The sequence below is a fragment of the Abramis brama genome, assembly GCF_963993115.1.
Source record: "Abramis brama genome assembly, chromosome: 1".
Lineage (NCBI taxonomy): Eukaryota > Metazoa > Chordata > Actinopteri > Cypriniformes > Leuciscidae > Abramis > Abramis brama.
This window is the reverse complement of record NC_139963.1, coordinates 21830357-21849827: the sequence shown is the minus strand read 5'-3', so window position 1 is coordinate 21849827 and position 19471 is coordinate 21830357. Positions and strand designations below refer to the sequence as shown.

General features: G+C 35.9%; 1 protein-coding gene across 3 annotated transcripts; it reads left to right on the top strand.

The window, feature by feature from the left end:
• Positions 1–770: 770 nt before the first annotated feature.
• Positions 771–16351, top strand: copz2 (COPI coat complex subunit zeta 2). 3 transcript variants are annotated; one of them, XR_014606230.1, is made up of 10 exons: positions 771–886; positions 2373–2441; positions 2560–2644; positions 5025–5116; positions 5350–5405; positions 6169–6246; positions 11140–11191; positions 13079–13238; positions 14697–14735; positions 15608–15706. XR_014606230.1 is itself a non-coding variant. In XM_084114555.1 (10 exons), exons 1-10 carry the CDS (start codon positions 827–829, stop codon positions 15653–15655), a joined length of 612 nt encoding a protein of 203 aa, XP_083970681.1. In that variant the 5' UTR covers positions 771–826; the 3' UTR covers positions 15656–16351. The 3 variants fall into 3 exon arrangements, 2 of the variants coding, with proteins under 2 accessions (XP_083970681.1, XP_083970682.1); XM_084114555.1 differs by lacking the exon at positions 13079–13238 and adding an exon at positions 14952–14984 and having other exon boundaries at positions 15608–16351; XM_084114556.1 differs by lacking the exon at positions 13079–13238 and having other exon boundaries at positions 15608–16351.
• The last annotated feature ends 3120 nt before the right edge of the window (positions 16352–19471 follow it).

The following is a 19471-nucleotide window of genomic DNA, read 5'->3' as shown; positions in this document are numbered from 1 at the left end:
TCTCCTCCCTACATGACGTGATGAGCCTTTCAGTTTTCTTTCGGCAAGACCGCGCGTGCTCGCCCAGTTTGTCAGTGTTTAGAAAATATTAGGCTACTGATTTTTCCAGTAACACATCAGATGTGTTTTTCAGAGCTTTCCTTGTTTATCATAGGACCATGAAACAAGTGTCACGGGATAACTGAGAGGACAAAATTCTATAGCTGTTCAGAACTGTTTTATGAGATAGGCTACTGTATGATGGCAAACTATGCAGTAGCCTACATTATGCAATAGTAGGCTATAGTATTTAGATGAATACAAAAATGGTTTAACAAACACCATTAACATAACATATAATATATAAAAGGGGGGTATGTGGGGGTATGCAGATTAGCCTATTGTCTTTGTTATTATTAAGACATTTTAAGTAGGCTAATGTATTTACAGTAAGCTGAGTGTAAGCAAGATCCTTTTTCCCTGAACCTTTTCAGCTTTGCTGCCCCCTGTCGTGCTAGTAAGTGGTGACGTTACATAATTCATTGGTTTACAGCAGTCGTTCATTATCTATTCATTGCATGTCCTGTATGATGTGGAAGTCACGTGAAACTTTCTATGCAAAACGGGTTACTCAATAGTAGAGCAAATTACATGACGCCAAAAATATTAATTTCGTTCCCAAGACTTCCCAACAAACGAGCTTCCTATGAAAGCCGCCATTGTGGCTCCTGTACGGCAGCGCTGCCCAACCAGAACGCTATTGTAGGTTTGAGCCAACATGGCGGCTTGAGGGCTGTAGTTGCAGACACGCCCACTGTGAGTCAGAGGGTTTAGGAGCGCTACTGTAATGACAGCTCAAAGCTGTCCACGTCAACACTGTGCTACCACCATGGACTCCACGGCTCTGGTAAGATATGTGTGCCATTTAATCGCTGTTTTTATTTCTTTAATTCATTGTAAACGTTGAAATAGTAGATTGGCGACTGGCTTTAGCAGCTTGTGAGCAGTTTTTCATTTGGAATCTATGGAGAAATATGTTTTCGACAGCAACTATTTTCTCTTTATATTATTCTTAGGCTTAGCGTGCTAAGTTGGAACAATATTTAAGAAACTCTACATTTGACAACTTCTGAAAATGCGTGTCGTCTTGTAATATAAATGCTCGTGCATGTATTTTCTTTCCTCGCGAAGAAACTCTACATTTGTCAACTACTGGAAATGTGTGTCGTCTTGTAATATAAATGCTCGTGCATGTATTTTTTCCTCGCGAAAGCGAAATCGTTGGCAGAAACCGACACGGTTTCTGTTTACGAGCGCACGAACATTAATGTGATCAAACCATAACATTATTTTTCAGATTATGAATGGATCATTGTAGTGCACAATGCGAATGTATAGCCTAGTGTTTCCATTTCTTCCACGTCATTCTCCACTTGTGTTCAGTTTGTTCTGAAAGTTTTTTTTTTTCGGTCTACGGGTCTAGTCGTGGAAGATGTGGCTTTTCAAAAGTGGACGTGGATGCCACGTCCTCGATGCGTCTCTGCCGGAGCGGAGCGCGCGCGCTGCCTGTTTGGTGCGCGTGATTGATTCCACAGGTGGATACTTGGAGGAGATCAGGGTTATTGCTTGCCATGGACTTTTTAATACTCTTATGAGTTGACCTGGCTATATAGACAACATAAATTCCAAATGCAAATTATTAATACTGTAGCTGTGGAAAAAATATTCTACAAAATAAATGCCTTTAATGTGGGAAAAGGTGACATTTAAAGTACATTTCCTAATGATTTATTGGAAAGGAGTATTAGGCTATTAAAGGGTTCCTTTAAAAGGGTGATTTAACAAGGTTTTACAGTTAATTTATTCATTACTAGCATTGTAAAAAATTAAAAAAATAAATAAATACAAGGCTTTGCCTTGTTTAAGTCATTGTTTACATACAATAAAGCCCTTACTTGGATGGAATGCTTCATATTTTATTGCTATAATGAACAAAATATATTAGTTAAATGGTCATTGGTAAGACTTTGCCTTACTGTGAAACAGATATTATAATTTACAAAGGGCAAAGTTTCATCGTTGGGCCCTGAAGGTCCGTGTCTCGAGACAGGATACTCTTGTATGCCAACCAGATGATCTGAAAAGGTGACCAAAGAATAGTTTTCTCCTTCTGTTCGCCTGGCTCAAGTTCTGTGATACACTCAGACTTTGAATCAGTGGTAGTCAGTGCATGACAGAACTTTGGCCCGGCCGGACCCAGTCGAGTGAAAGCCAACAAACAGCCTCTTCTAGGCATAATATAATAGCATTTTAAGGTGTATTTATGACATCATAGATACAAAAATCCCCATAATGTGAATTCTTGAAAATAATGTCGATTTATTTTCAACCAGGAACCCTCGCTGTACACCGTGAAGGCTGTCTTCATCTTAGACAACGATGGAAACAGACTGCTTTCAAAGGTGCTTAGACCCCTTCCCCCTTCTGATAATCTTTCTTTTTACAGAAGATGGAAAAAGATCATCATGAATAACTATTTATGTACTGTGCAATTATATATGTGCTCATGTGCAATTACAGTACTATGATCTAGAGCTCTACCCTTCCATGAAAGAGCAGAAGAATTTTGAAATGAACGTCTTCAACAAAACACATAAAGCTGACAGTAAGTTCATTATTTAACAGTGTTTTGCTAACCTTCCCATTAAGTTACGAAATTTTTCAGAACATTATCAAAGACCAGATAACTTTGTCTAGATATCTTTGAACGAACCAGATAACCAGATAACTTTGAACGAACCTTGAGAACCTTGGCAGAACAGTAGCTAAAGTTCTGAGAACATTCCCTGTTAGCTGGGATACTGCCAAATGTTTTGCTTGTAGTGATTAGACCTGATGGGCTGCTTTATATTCCAACTCAAGCTCTTCTCTTCAGATCAGTGTTTCCTACTAAACTCAGGGGAGTTTAGAGACTCTATTGTGTGGATTAGGATCAAATCCACTCTAAGAAGTGTCCCAGATTAGTCCCAGATCAAGTTTCAAACTAGTTTACAGTGGTTCATGGTTGTTAGAACTTGCGGTTGCAAGGTTCCTCTGGGGCTTGTAGGTCAGATTACTGGAAAACTGGGTGGAGAACCTGTTCTAGAATTCATAAATGTTTCTGTTACTTGCCCTGTGGGGTGAAGGAGTTTGACACCAGGATAACAAAACCACCCTGATCCTTTCACCTGTTTAGGTGTTAAATGTTTTAGCTTGGTAAAAATACACACCTGTATTTGTCTCTTTAAAGGTGAATCTGAGGTGAAACTGTCCGATTTGTTTAAATTTCTTGGAGTCGTTCTTGACGGAAAAGGGGCAGAAATAGCTTCTGACCTCCAAATGATTTGCTTCACTTGAAACTTTTAGTAATCAATGATCTTGAATTAGCAATAGAATTTTATGTGAAATGCAGTCACTGGACCTTTTTACTGTGCTGTATATTGCATTTTAGCACTGTACTCATTCTACCCAGCTAACTGGGAAAGTTCTCAGAACTTTGGCTAATGTTCTTGCAAGGTTTTGTCAAAGTTAAGATCAAAACACCCCCTTCAGTATGTGAATTTAAAGTTATCTGGTCTTTAATAACGTCCTCAAAGTGTTAGCACAAAAATTTTATTTATACGTTTTGATACAATATGCTTTAAATCGGACAAGGAAAGTGTTTTTCTGCATTTTTTTAGTTGGATGCTTCTCTGACGTTTTTTAAACATTGTTCTCATCATGTGTGCAAAATGATAAAAGGGAATTTTTCCTTTTTCCTCTCATAACCAAGAAAAATATAAAAAAACCTTGATGATTTTAACGTTCAGACAACATTCAAAAATAACATTTTCATAGCTTAAATCAGGGGTGTCCAAACTTGGTCCTGAAGGGCCACTGTCCTGCAGAGTTTGGCTCTAACTTGCCTCAACACATCTGTCTGGAAGTCTCTAGTATCCCTATAGACCTTGATTAGCTGCTTTAGGTGTGTTTATTTGGGGTTGGAGCTGAACTCTGCAGGACAGTGGACCTCCAGGAGCAAGATTAGACTGCATGCATTTTGTGGAAGAACATTGTTTTGGTTGTGCTTTGGCTCTGCATGACTGTGTGGATGAACTGGATTCTTTCTCAAAACTAAAAAAAAAGAGAGGGAGATTACTGCTCATACTGCTCATAAAACATAAGCTGAAAACGTTACTGTGGCTTTACCCATTAATAGACATGGTACTTCATTAAAATAAATTTCAGCACAGCTACAACAACCAAAATGAAAAGAGCCTTCACAATAGATAATGTTTTACAATGAACTCTGTTGGAGAGCTACATATGGCAATTTATCTGTTCAATAAGATACCTTACTCACCTGTTGAGTGATAAAAACACCATCTCTGCGTCACTTTTACAACATTTCAAATCCCTCAGTTCTCACCATCTCCAAAAAGCAAAGCCTATGTTGATTTTTGTTTTATTACGAGCTCTGTCGTGACTCTCTCAGCATTTAAAAAAAAAACAATTGCATTTAGCAATCTTTCTCGCTCGTTGTGACAACTAACCTATACCACACCATGCATGCGTCAAAGTAGCCGGAGCAACTTTTCTCTATTTACGAGAGATGATGAGACACACACGGGCATGTGACGTATATACACTATTTCCCACGAAAACCATCCTGTAAGGTCTAAAATATAAACACTTATAATAGGCTTACCATAGTGAATCAGAGTAAGATACATAATGTACCTTAAATCTTTTTAGAACATATTTTTGTTAGCTGGGTATCTCTATCATGTTGCCCATTAAATAAATAAATCTATAAGGTTAATCAAGACTAACTTTGCTGGCTGGACAAAGACTTGCCTGAAAGTGTAAAAAAAAATAGATAATTTCTCTGATGTTTCTATAACTGAATATACACTTATGTTCAAATAAATATATGTATATCTAAACAAATATTCAGATGTACAAATATATATAAATGAATGTATATCTTATGTATTTTAAGTCTTCTGGTTCATGTGTGTGTACAGATGAGATTTCCTTCTTAGAAGGGATGACGATAGTCTACAAGAGCAGCATAGACTTGTTCTTCTATGTAGTTGGCAGCGCTCAGGAAAATGAGGTAAGTCTTGTATGCAGATGAGTTGGCCTGTAATTGGCTGGAATGTTGTCCATACTCCAATCGTGTCACTCATTTTGCATGTCACAGTAATTCATTATGACCATTATAGAGAGCTGGTCATTTTTGGACAGTATTTGATTTCTCTAAGAGGATACAGATATAACAAAAAGTCAGCTGTGAATCATTCCATTTCCTTTTCTGACTCTCTCTTCCTGTATTTGTCTGATCCTCAGCTCATGTTAATGGCAGTGCTGAACTGCTTGTTTGAGTCTCTCAATCAGATGTTGAGGTGAGTTCATGCTCTGATATATAATATATATATATATACATACATACATACATACATACATACTAGCGTTTAAAAGTTTTACTTTTATTCAGGGATGCAATACATTGATCAAAAGTGACAGTAAAGACATTTATAATGTTACAAAAGATTTCTATTTCAAATAAATGTTTTTTTTAAACTTTCTATTCATCAAAGAATCCTGAATATAGGTATATCACAGTTTTCACAAAAATATTTTCAACTGATAATAATAATAAATGTTTCTTGAGTATTAATTCAGCATTTTAGAATGATTTCTGAAGGATCATTTGATCAATTCCTGGTGAAAATTAGCAATAGGATTAAAAAAAAAAGAAAATAATAATAATAATAATAATAATTTATTTATTTATTTATTTAGAAAATTGTATTAATATTTGATTACATAAATGCAGCCTTGGTTAGCATATTAGACACTTCTTTAAAAAACATTAAAAAAAATATTAACCCACCCCAAACTTTGAACAGTAGTGTATGAAATCCGAGGCCATGTAATATTAGGACAACATCACAGCCAGTGTATGTTTTGATATTTAAGAGCAGTTCCACTGACACCATGTGCCGTTCTAACTGCCCTTTAGGCTGATTCATGTCAGAATTTACAGAATTCTAGGCATGCACGCCTTCTGTGGTCACCATGGAAACTGGTGAAGGGCAGCACAAGATGTCAAGGATGTCATAGTAGAAGACTTGTGTGCTCAGGTGTCTGCTTCTTTTCCAACAGGAAGAATGTGGAGAAAAGGACTCTGCTGGATAATATGGATGGAGTGTTCCTAGTGGTGGATGAAATCATTGATGGAGGGTAAATATTAATTTATTAATATTAAAATATTAATATTAATAGTAATTTTTTTCAGGATTTATTGATGAATAGGAAGTTTAAAAGAATGGTCACTTTTGGTCAATTTAATCTGCTTTTGCTGAATAGAATTGTTATTTTAAAAAATTGTACTGACCCCAACTTTTGAATTGTAGTGTGCTGTTCTTAATTTCACAAATTGTAATATAGATCTGTGTTGTAAGTGTATAGTGTCGCCATTAAAGGTGATGGGTATAACAATATATTAAAGAATACATACCGCATAACAATATATTAAATTTAAGTAAATAAAATAAAAATGCTCTATTTTGCCTATATTTGCTATTAAGTAAAATAAATGATTATAAAAAATTTAATTATAGGCCACAATTAAAGAGGTCATGACATGGATTATTTTATTATTTTAGTATGCTCCTTGAGGTTCACTTATAATGTTGATAAAGTTTTTAGCACAAAAGAACCCCAAATATTTATGTGTAAAAACCATTATTTTCAACCTTCATTCTGAAATGAGCTGTTTTTAAAGTGTAAGTTGCAGGTGAACCACCACAGCCAATTAATGTGTAAATTAAAGTGCTCTATATGTATATATTTAATTATTTCTGTCTTAAAATGCGTTAAAATAAAATTTATTGGGGTTTCTTCAAAGGTAGCGTGTTTTTTCAGTAACTGGTGATGACGTCATAAGAGGAACTCGCAACCCATACTCTGCTAGATTCCTACTGTATTATGGCTATTTGGAGAACTGAGTGAGGATGTGTGAAACCATCAAATTCTTTATGGACCACAGCCCTACAATTTTTAACCGGTCAGACGTGAGAGAGGGGAGGAAATTGCCAGGACCCATGGCACTCAAAGAGTTATTAATGCTTGGTGTGAGGAGAATGAGTGGAGGGTTGGCCAGGTGTCTGGTGAGTAGCTACGTTAGAGCTAGTCTAGGCTAGCCTGGTGCAAACTTAACCCGGATAATATAAGGGAACAATCCAGTCTTTTCAAAAATTTGCCGTCATGTAGAATAGCAAGGAGGGACAACGACTGAAGACATTATTTACTTACATGGTGTCAGTCCAAATCAGAGCTGTAGAGATGCACACACTGCACAGGCAACAATCGCTAGTCTCATCGACGCCTCAAACGTCATGTAATACCCTTCCTCAATCCACGCTATTTCTCACGATTTAATTAGCGATGTTTATTGTCAGAAAAGAAAAAGAGAGATCGATGTCCCCATCACTGTGTTTGTGTGGGCTATGCCACCCAATTGAATCAGTAGTGGAGAGTATGTGCTGCCGTGAGGTGAACGCGTTTTGGAGTTTAGTGGAACAGCTCGACCTGCGACCGGCTGATCTGACGTGCCTGAACCCGTTTGTTTTGCGAATAGCTTATTCTCATTTCAGGCAGGATCACGGTCCCCTTGAAGCACACACGAGTATGTTTACAGTTGAGTTATTTTATCCATAATGTTTTTATCAAATAAAACATACAACCAACTTTTCTGTAGTTATGTAAGGCATCTATAGCTATGACTATGCCGGTAACTCTACTAGTGAGTTCCTCTTATGACGTCACGCCCCATCTAGTGGAAGGGAGCGGGAGCGGTTAAAACCACTGTTAAAAGTGCCAAATTTTCATATTATATTCAGCATTTTGGTATAAAAAACAATGGTGGGCGGTTCTTATCTTTATGTTTAATAAACACATTGCATTATCTTCGTGAAAAATTTAACCTGCAATTTACACTTTAAGGCGCCATTAAAATAAACCATCCACTTTTTTCCAACGCTGGGTTCCTTCTGAAGTCTGTACAGAGACGCAAACGAGCTGTTTAAAGGTCCCGTATTATGCCCCTTTTCACAAGATGTAAAATAAGTCTCTGATGTCCCCAGAGTGTGTATGTGAAGTTTTAGCTCAAAATACCCAACAGATCATTTTTTACAGCATGTTTAATTGTCATTTTTTTGGGGCTCAGAAAAACGCGCTGTTTTAGTGTGTGCCCTTTAAATGCAAATAAGCTGCTGCTGCACGGCACAGGGGACGGAGCTTCACGAGCTCGCGCTCAGTCTCTCAGGACAATTTCATGTCACGGAATGATGATAAAATCAGAAACTCTCAGTAACGGTGTTCATTTCGAGTCGGACAATAATGCCTACAGAGTCAGAGTGCTGTATAGAGATGGAACAGGTATAGTTTAGTAGTTTAATTACGGTTATAACGTATTTGTCATCTGCTTGTATGTATTCATTATTAATAGCCTACAAGTCTGCTGTTTCTGACCAGGTCCGAATGATGATCATACATATACTGATGAGTTTAATAAAGTTTATTGTACATCACACAAAAGATGAAGCGTCAGTTTTACTTCAGAAAATCACCGTAAGAGCTGAGTAAACACAGTAAGTTATAAGAAGTGCGCAAGTACATAAACGAATTTCGGTAGAGTTGATGGAGCATTTGTCCTGTTGTTGGCAGACTGAAGTCATGGAGCATGTCAGAAACTGAACATGCATCTGTATATTGTATCCATCCAGTCTATTAGATAGTGATTATAATGGTTTCTATTTGCTTTTGACACAATGCTCGCATCTGGGGCTGGTTGCGTAAACTGCTAAGACTAGTCTTACAAGTTAGTCATCAATTTTTTTTTTCTGTAAGACTGTTTATAACCTTTGTTTATAAAAAATCAGGGACATAAAAAGGTGGATTGTTATAATTTGATACCGAAAATGAAGACTGCTTGCTCCTTGGCTAACTGCTAGGTGGTCAGGCTAGTTCTTAAAACACAGTCTTAAAGGACAAATCAGTGAAAAATGAACCTAGGGGTAATTAACACATGGTTACCGAGTCGATCGTTCCCTGCGATGCGTTTTCATGAAAATCGAATGTATAGAGTTTTATCTTTAAAAACAGATTAGCTCATAACAGTAGTATATGGGGCACAGAGTAAGTAAAAGTAAATCGCTAGTTAATACCACTAACAAGGCTCAAAATAGCCTCACACTAACACGGTAGCATAATGAGGGTCCCTACATGCAAACCGAAGCATTGAGAACTTTGTAAGTGTACAGACAGTTTAATAAGAAGATACTTCATAAAGACAGTACATTACGCGTTTACAGACAGGCGTCATCTTGGAAAACAGTCTCGACTAATCGAGTCACGAACGCCGTGCTAAGTGAGCTGGTCGATAGGAATTACGCATAGTGAAATCTAACGTAGCACGGCGTTCGTGACTCGACTATTAAACTGTAAACTTATTAAACTGTCTGTACACTTACAAAGTTCTCAATGCTTCGGTTTGCATGTAAGGACCCTCATTATGCTACCGTGTTAGTGTGAGGCTATTTTGAGCCTTGTTAGTGGTATTAACTAGCGATTTACTTTTACTTACTCTGTGCCCCATAGTGTTATGAGCTAATCTGTTTTTAAAGATAAAACTATACATTCGATTTTCATGAAAATCAAGCTTTTAATGTTGTTTATATGTCTATGTGGTGTTTTTAATATGCTTTAAGACAAACCATGTGCAAATTCATAAGTCAACACCATTGCTGAGTATTTTCTCCTTAAAACTGCAGTGAACTCAAAAACACAGTTTGAAATCGCTGGTGTTTCTGACGTCACAAACGACCTTTTAACCAATCACGACAACGTGTGATAGTCAACGAGTGGATCTCTGAGCTGGTGTGAGTGAGTGGAGGCGGGGATAATTTGCATTTTCATTGAACCGCATATACTAAATGAGGCAAGGGTGTAGAGTTACATTCAAGCTATTTTAAGGCATGAAGAATTATTAAGAATTATAAGGGGAAAAAAACGTTTAAAAATGTCATATTTGGTGATCTAATGTGAGTTTTAAGGGATAAAATGATTGACTACAGGGGGACTTTAAGCGACTGAACGATAGTGGGCGCCCATACACAAAAGAAATATATTTTCAGGATATATTTTGGAATATATGCAAATATTTGAAATTGGCCCAATAAATATATTTCATACTTATATTTCATATATTTTTGTTATATTTCAGAATATATTTCAATGTATTTTTTTCTGTATGGGTCCCCAAAAGTGTCAAAAATATATGTGGTATATATTCCAAATACATTGAAATATATTATGAAATATAACAAAAATATATGAAATATAAGTATGAAATATATTTATTGGGCCAATTTAAAATATTTGCATATATTCCAAAATATATCCTGAAAATATATTTCAAATATATTTCTTTTGTGTATGGGCGGGGGCCTATGGTGCGATGATGTATAACTATTTGTCAATGTCTTGCTCTGGAGGCAGGCATATGCAAATGTATTTGCTTGTTTGACATCACAGATCCTGCAATGTCAAGTTGTTTTGGAGCTTGATTAAATAAATGCTTTGTTAATAATGAGGAGGACGTTTTAAACTCTGAAACTTGCAGGATGTTTTAGTAGTACAAAGACATGTCAAAAGATCAAGGCAAATTTGACTTCTCATGTCATGACCCCTTTAAATGAACATATGAACAGATAATGTGTACAGCAGTAAGAATGTCAGCAATGACTGATAAAAGCCTCATCTTAAAGAAATTTTCTTTTTAAATAAACCTTTAATTTTATTTCTAAATAACCTTTTATTTGACTAAATTTACCAGCTTTTAACTGTTAAAAGGACTTTCTTCCATGAGCAGGCTGATTTTATTTTGGGATCATCACAGCTGTCAACCAATATGGATTTATTATTATTATAATTTATTTATTTTTTTACTTAATTTACTCCATGAACGTCATCAGGGGGAAGATAGTGGCCCAATAAGATCCACCCATAAAATAAATAATTAACTTCAAATTCTAAACTTCATTCATATGTTGCTCTTAAACTTGTTTACAGGGTGATCTTGGAGAGTGACCCCCAACAGGTCATTGAAAAGGTCAACTACAGGGTAAGAGACTGTATCAGTGCTTGTTTTCTGTATCTATGAGTTGTGCTTCACAATGCTTTGAGAGTTTGTTATTGAACCCCAGACATTCATCAGATACAGTGGTGGTCAGAATTAATGGCACCCCTGGTAAATATGATCAAAAATGGCTGTAAAAAATAAACCTGCATTGTTTATCCTTTTGATCTTTCATTCAAAAAATGCGCAAAAATCGAACCTTTCATTGAAGTAAAAGAATTAAAATTGGGGGGGAAATCACATTATGAAATAAATGTTTTTCTCCAAAACACATCGGCCACAATTATTGGCACCCCTAGAATTTTTTATGAGTAAAATATCTCTGAAGTATATTCCCATTAATATTTACATTTATTTAGCACACCAGGGTGACTAGGAACATGAAATTGTCTAGCTATGACTTCTTGTTTCACAGGAGTTTAAATATGAGGAAACACAAAGGGCAAATTCCCTTAATCATCCATCACAATGTGTAAAACCAAAGAATATAGTTCTGATGTGCAGCAAAAGATTGTTGAGCTTCACAAAATAGAAAGTGACTGTAAGAAAATAGCTAAAGAATTGAAAATCCCCATTTTGACCATCAGGGCAATAATTAAGAAGTTCCAATCAACTACAGATGTTATGAATCTGCCAGGAAGAGGACGTGTGTCTATATTGTCTTAATGCACGGTGAGGAGGAAAGTTTGAGTGGCCAAAGACTCTCCAAGGATCATAGATGGAGAATTGCAGAGATTAGAGAGAAGTCTTAGGGTCAGAAGCCTACAAAAAAAAAATAAAAAAAAATAATCAAACAACCCCTACATCCCCACATGTTGTTCAGGAGGGTTTCAAGAAAAATCTTCCTCGCTCATTCAAAAATAAACTCCAGCATATTCAGTTGTCAGACACGACTGGATCTTCAAAAGGGACCGGATTCTGTGGTCAGATGAAACAAAAAAATGGGCTTTTTGGCAGCAAACACGCTAGATGTGTTTGGTGCAAACAGGGATAAAAAGTACCCCATGCCTACGGTTAAATATACTGCTGGATCTTATATGTTGTGGGCCTATTTTTCTGCTGGAGGTCCTGGACATCTAGTTCAGATACATGGTATTATGGATTCTAGCAAATACCAACAGATAAAAAATCAAAACCTGACTGCCTCTGCTAGAAATCCTATAATGGGCCGTGGTTGGATCTTCCATCAGGACAACGGTCTAAAACAAACATCAAAATCAACACAAAAATGGGTAACTGAGCACAAAATGAAGCTTCTGCCATGACCGTCCCAGTCCCCTAAACTGAACCATATAGAAAATGAGTGGCTGAACTGAAGAGAAGAAGCACCAACATGAACTTGTGAATCTGAAGGATCTGGAGAGATTCTGTATGGAGGAATGGTCTCTGATCTCTGGTCAGGTGTTCTCCAAACTCATCAGGCATTATAGGAGAAACCTCAGATCTGTTATCTTGGCAAAAGGAGGTTGCAAAAAGTATTTAATAACAGGGTGCCAATAATTATGGCCAGCGTGTTTTGGAGAAAAACATTTATTTCATAATGTGATTTAACCCCACTTTCAATTCTTTTACTTCATTGAAAGGTTTTATTTTTGCGAATTTTTGGAATGAAAGATCAAAAGGATAAACAATGCAGATTTATTTTTTACAGCCATTTTTGATCATATTTACCAGGGGTGCCATTAATTCTGACCACCACTGTATATAGTATACTGCAAGTCAGCACAGTTTCTAGCTCTTTACCCTGAAGCACCGCTTCCTGTCTTTAGAAATTAGCTTGGCACATCATTTCAGCTTGACAGGAAGTTCCCTTTTCTTTTTGCCCAGTTTAGTCATGCACGCAGACTAAATGTCCCTCTCTTGCCCTGTCAGTGTGTGTCGGAGCAAGCGTATGGCTTCGTCCTTTTTGATTACATCACTGGTAACGTGGAGGGCCAAGGAGAGAGACGAGAGCTACTGTAGCTCTCCTTCAGCCCCCTTCCTCCTCCCTCCGCTTTAGAGACTAGAGAGAGAGAGAGAGAGAGGGATGAGGGTGAGAGAGTGGGCAGGTAACTGCATGGCATGCACAAGCGTGTGTGAGGCTCACAAGAGGAACCGCTGTAACCGAGGGAGCCGATCAATAATAAGAAAATGTCCCGCTGACACCTGACCGTAAAGCTTTTGCTGCGGAGTGGGAGACACTGAGTCACATCTTTGAGTTACGCTCACATAAACTCGCTCAGTCAATGACCGGCATGATTTCAGCAGTCCACACTTCTGATTTATGCTGTTATGAGTTGGATTTTTTTACTTCAGTGCAAGGGGGAAGACACTGTCCCACTTCAAATAATATTTAAAAATACATCAAAATACAAATAAATTAAGGTCTAATCTAAAGATCTTGTCTCAGACAAATGTATTTTGTAAATAAATCTTAAAAAAAAAAAAAATATATATATATATATATATATATATATATATATAAATTTTGAATGAATTGGAAAATTAAATAAATTAAATGTAATGTATTATTTTTTTATTAGTAGTAAAATTAGTTATTAGTAGTTATTAGTGTTTTAGACTTTTTAGACCCAATTTTACTGATGGTCCTATCCAATACAGTTGTCAACCAATATGGATTATATATATATATATATATATATATATATATATATATATATATATATATATATATATATATATATATATATATATATATATATATATATATATATATATATATATATAAACATTTCCACTACAGGGACGTCATCAGGGGGAAGATATTGATAAAATACATTATTAACTTTAAATAAGATTTCAAAAAAACAAAAATACAGAGAGATAACACAGTTAAATAATCTAATCTAATTTTGTATCTAATCTAATATATATTTATATATATATATATATATATAATTATTATTATTTTATTTTTTTAATTAAGTAAAATTGCAGTCTATTATCTTTGAATACACTATAGCAGCTAGGGCACTTTTTGTGATCTTTGGATATTTTAGTCAATTTTAGCAATGGTCCTGTTCTAGTAATAGTGGTCAACCAAATATGGCTTTTTAATGGGCAGTGATAATATGATTGATTGCTGAAATAATGCCATAATAAACCAAATGATCAAATGCATACACAAAAAAGTGCTTAACTGACAAAAGAAAATGTTTAATATCCATTATCAAGGGCGAACTAACCCTTCTGTTAACGGGGCAAGCTGGCATTATCATCAGCCGAAGATATTTACAGATGATTTTGGAGCACAAATGTTCTCTATATATTTTCTCTACAGCTTTGGGACACTATTTTTGCCCTTTAGTGATGTTTAACAGTAGTGGCAGATGAATTGTGGTGTGTTATTGATCTTAACCTTCACTTTGCTATAGAGCAACTCAAGTATGAAACATCTTGCACGATTTGTCTGGCTTGGTTGGTTGCGGTTTATGTCGGTTAATTTTGTCATTTGTAATTGTAATTTGTCCTGTTTTTGGTTACTTTACAGGCAGATGACAACCCATTATCAGAACAGAGTGTGGCACAGGTATAAACACACATATACTATATAAAAACATACAAACACACAGAAACTCTAATCACAGACACTTTTCCCACCTGTTAACGTTTGTTGTGAAACATTTTAAAGCTCTGGTCTGAAATGTTTCCCTTTCTGTCTAACTCTCTTTAACGCCTGCACTGTGATCAACACCATTATCACCTGTCTCGCTCTAACCTTTGCCACTAACTCTAACCTTGACAGCACATCACTGAGAAACTGGCTCTCACCTCTAATGTAAGTGCATGAATGCTTACTCTCACACACGTGTATGCGGATACTTTTAAGCGCTTAAAAATGAAACATTTGATCTTTTGGGTAAATCCTTCAAATATTTTGTTAGAGTGACAACAGATGCGTAGAATGTGACTGAAACTAATCTAAAGTGAAGTTTAATTCTAAAAGAGGCCGCTGTAAAGAAACTTCCAGTCTAATACTGTGGTCTTCAGATGCCCCCTTGTGGCCGTAATATAAAGTTGTTCGTTTATTAGGGAACTTTTGTCATTAAGAATATAGTAGCTACACCTCATTATTGCACTATTCAGCCTTGTATTGTGCACATTATTTTAATTGCATATTTCATTTCATAATAGTGTTTATTTAGCTAGATAATATAAAATCTGATCAATTTAAAATGGTGTTTTACAACTAGCCTATATTGCATTGATTCAGTGGGGGCTTTTTATTATTATTACTCACAAAATATATATGAAATATGTCCAAAAACCATATTAACTGATTAACAACTAACAACTTAATGTCATGAAATGCACATGTGGAGTAATGCTGCTTTTTGAAGTGTGTTGTAGTTTTTGGGGTTGATCACTGAATGTTCACTGAAATTCTGTTTGATTTTTCAGGTGTTACAGTCAGCAAAGGAGCAGATCAAGTGGTCAATTCTAAAATAAAATATCTTGAAGGAATCTGTAAATTATTGAAAGGGAATTTCAATTTTATTTTATATTTTAATTATTTGTAATTTAATTAATTGTAGAAGTGCAACCTGTTGCATCTCATGTTTAGTGCTGAAATATTTATATTTATGTCAAAAGTGGGTCATTTCCGTTTTTTAAATGGTATAAAATGTGTTGTCAATGCACAAATACCTGTCTATTTCCAAAGCAGCTTTAAAGCAATTACAAATTGTTTAATTTTTTTTTTTTTTTTTTTTTTTGCTGTTCTGTTTAGAGGAGGTACAGTATATTTTTTTGCAGCATGGCCTGTGATATAAATAATCACAGATTGTTACTTGATTGTCTAAACTTGTTTTAGTCTTGTCAATTTTGTCATTGTTTTTAAGTCATGGCTGCTTTACAACCTTTTGTCAAAAATATAATTCACAAAGTTTTGTTACATTAGGCTTACAACTAAATATTTTGCTATTATACATGTAAATTGTTTAAATGACAAAGAGGCAATATTATTAAATATAATACAATTAATATAATACAAAATAACAGTGAGTTACATTTACATATGAATAGCAAAATATATTTTATTTACTAGGATTTATTTTATAGTAACTGTGTATCACCTGAATGTTTTAATGGGAAATAATTACGGACGAACATGTGACTAAAAACGAATAAATATGTTTTTCTATAGCTTTGTTTGGTCGTTTCTGTCTTCGAGTCTGTATGACAGCTCGACAATGATGCCGCTTCTCTATTGGTGAGAGACGAGTGAATCTGGACCAATCAGATTTGTGTTGTCCTGCATAAATACTATTAATTACAGGAGGGTGTGGCTTAGTCTGCCATTGGATGGTGTAGGCCAATGGAAATCGCAGATCCGAGTCTCCACCTATGACTGAAGCCGAGGGATCGCCTCAAGCCGTGACTGGCCACAGTTAATGAAGCTGGGTGTTGACTTTTGAAAGAGGAGGAGACATTCAACACCCAATCACATTTTATTCTTTCTGTTCGTATTCATGCAATAGCCTATTATGATATGGATATGTATGTAGCCTATCTATGTAGACAGCCGATGCCTGTCGAATTAGACCTGTTAGGACTAAATTAAACCTCAAATTCTAGGCCTACTTATTTTCTTTACGCCTTTAAATATATTTTATAAATTTGGAAATTATGATGCTAATAATGCTTAGCCTATATAAGCACTGAAAATTAACCAAATATTTTGTTAAATAGCTTCAAATGTTAATTACTTTTAGAGGTTAAATGTAGTTGTTTAATTTAATAGAGGTAGGCTAGGACTAATTTTTATCGTCGCAACGAATGACAACGACAACTGCAAATAACACATAAAGTAGGCTAGCCTATTCATAAACAGCTGCAATAGGCTAAATAGGCTGTAGGATCTACTTTATAAGCATGATGCACAATTTGTAAAACAAAACGCGAAAATCATTATCGATCTTGAAATAGGCCTATCGTCATCGAAAATCATCGAAAATAAAATAATAATAGGCTATTATTAAGTAATAGCCTAATAATAATCACTGACACCAGCAAACCCCTTTTTTGACCATAAACATAAAAAAACAAGATAAAACCCGTAGAATCGTTTGTACTAGGCTACTAAAATGAATATAGGCTATTCCAGGGCATAATATAGCCTAATACAAGTGAATTTATTGTTGTTTATAATGTTGGTTAGTTTTTTGTAAGCTGCATGAATGCAGCTTCGGTTCTGTTACGGTGATCCCTAGGCTGTTTTTAGGCTATCGTGATCATTAAAACAGATTAAGTTGATTAATGTGCATCTGTGTTGGAAACAACACAAATTTAACAAACATCGAGACTCAAAATTGTGACGTATTGAAACAAAATCATGTTCCTCAGCATAACATTTGAATTCTCATAAAATGTTAGTAAGATATTTCCCAACGCGGTCGTAAAAAATGACAGTGGATTTTATTTATTTTTATCATCATTGTTAGGCTATCATCTTCTTAGATTAGCCTAGGCCTATTTAACGTCACAATAAGTTCAGTCATTTCCTACTCAATTTTATTTTTTAGATTTTTTAGATTCAACTTGATTTTCTTGATCTGTTAGGCCTATTTTAAAATAACATAAATAGGCTATATGCTACCTACATTTTACGTCAGCAATTAATGGTTTAAGAAGGTTGGTATTTATTTATTTATTTTATTTTATTTTTTTACTGTTGGTAGGCCTACTGCATGCACCGACCCATTTATAGAGAAATATCGACCGAGAGAAAGCACTGGATGTTTAGGGGTGTCATGGCCACGTGACATGGAAGGGCTCATTATCACATTGTGATGTGAGGAGGTTGATCAGCGCGAGCGCAGCGGTGGCGATGGAATAATTAATTTGATTGTCTCTTGATTTGAAAGAAATCATGCATTTTTTTACAAGCTTGAGGGAAACGTGACATGGAAGGGCTCATTATCACATTGCGATGTGAGGAGGTTGATCAGCGCGAGCGCAGCGGTGGCGATAGAGAATTTACTGCGGTTAGGCTACTTTCTCTAATAAGTTCCTTTACTATCTTTATTCCCTCTCCGCGCCACGGAATATACATATATATAGGCCTATATGTAGGCTAGTTGCCTACTTTAATCTCTCACTTCTTTGTTTAGTTTTATATATTTTCTTGTGGCAGTTTTGAAGGGATTTCAAATATATAGGCCTACGCAAATAATCAGTCAATTATGGCAGCAACTCAATGCATTTAGGCATGTATCCTCAAGACGATCTGCTGAAGTGCAAACTGAGCATCAGAATGGGGAAGAAATATGATTTAAGTGACTTTGAATGTGGCATCGTTCTTGGTGCCAGCCAGATATGAGTATTTCAGAAACTGTTGATCTACTGTGATTTTCACTCACAACCATCTCTATAGGGTTTACGGAGAATGATCCGAAAAAGACAAAATATCCAGTGAATGGCAGAACATGCCTTGTTGGTGCCAGAGGTCAGAGGAGAATGGCCAGGCTGGTTCGAGCTGATAGAAAGTCTACAGTAGGCCTAACTCAAATTAGCACTCATTACAACCCGAGGTCTGCAGAAGAGCATCTCTGAATGAACATCACATCAAACCTTGAAGCAGATGGACTACAGCAGCAGAAGACACACAGGTGCCACCCCTGTCAGCTAAAAACAGGCTAAAATTCACACGGACTCACCAAAATTGGACATTAGAATTGGAAAAACTTTGCCTGGTCTGATGAGTCTCGGTTTCTGCTGTGACATTCAGATGGTCAGAAATTAGTGTAAACAACATGGATCCTTCCTGCCTTGTATGGTGTAATGATGTGGGGGATATTTTCTTGGCACACTTTGGGTACCTTAGTACTAGTTGAGCATAGTTTATACTCCACAGTATTGATGCCGACCATGTCCATCTCTTTATGGCCACAGCGTCTTCTGATGGCTGCTTCCAGCAGGATAACATGCCATGTCACAAAGCTCAAATCATCTCAAACTGGTTTCTTGAACATGACAATGAGTCGATATGGACAATGAGTCGATATGAGGAATGTTATTCAATCATTGTAAAATGTTAAATGTATTGAAACAAATGTTTGAAATGTGGAAACACTGTTACCACCACAACAGGATTTTTTTCCAGAAGCACAAGTAAGGCCTATCTTAAGTTGCAGGAGGAGTGAATGATTGTGATGTGTTTGTCGTTTGCTCCATCTAGTGGACAACTGAAAATCTACACTGTCCTCTTGAAAAAGCCAGACTCTCACCACCAAAAGCTAGATTAGGTTTGTTTTGCATCTCATT

What these genes read in the sequence shown, in the direction of transcription:
- copz2 (XM_084114555.1), top strand. Translation starts at nt 827, where the DNA reads ATGACAGCTCAAAGCTGTCCACGTCAACACTGTGCTACCACCATGGAC. An exon ending in GCAGCGCTCAGGAAAATGAG is followed by an intron (nt 5,117 to 5,349) that starts GTAAGTCTTGTA and finishes TCTGATCCTCAG; the next exon opens with CTCATGTTAATGGCAGTGCT. An exon ending in CAGAACAGAGTGTGGCACAG is followed by an intron (nt 14,736 to 14,951) that starts GTATAAACACAC and finishes TAACCTTGACAG; the next exon opens with CACATCACTGAGAAACTGGC.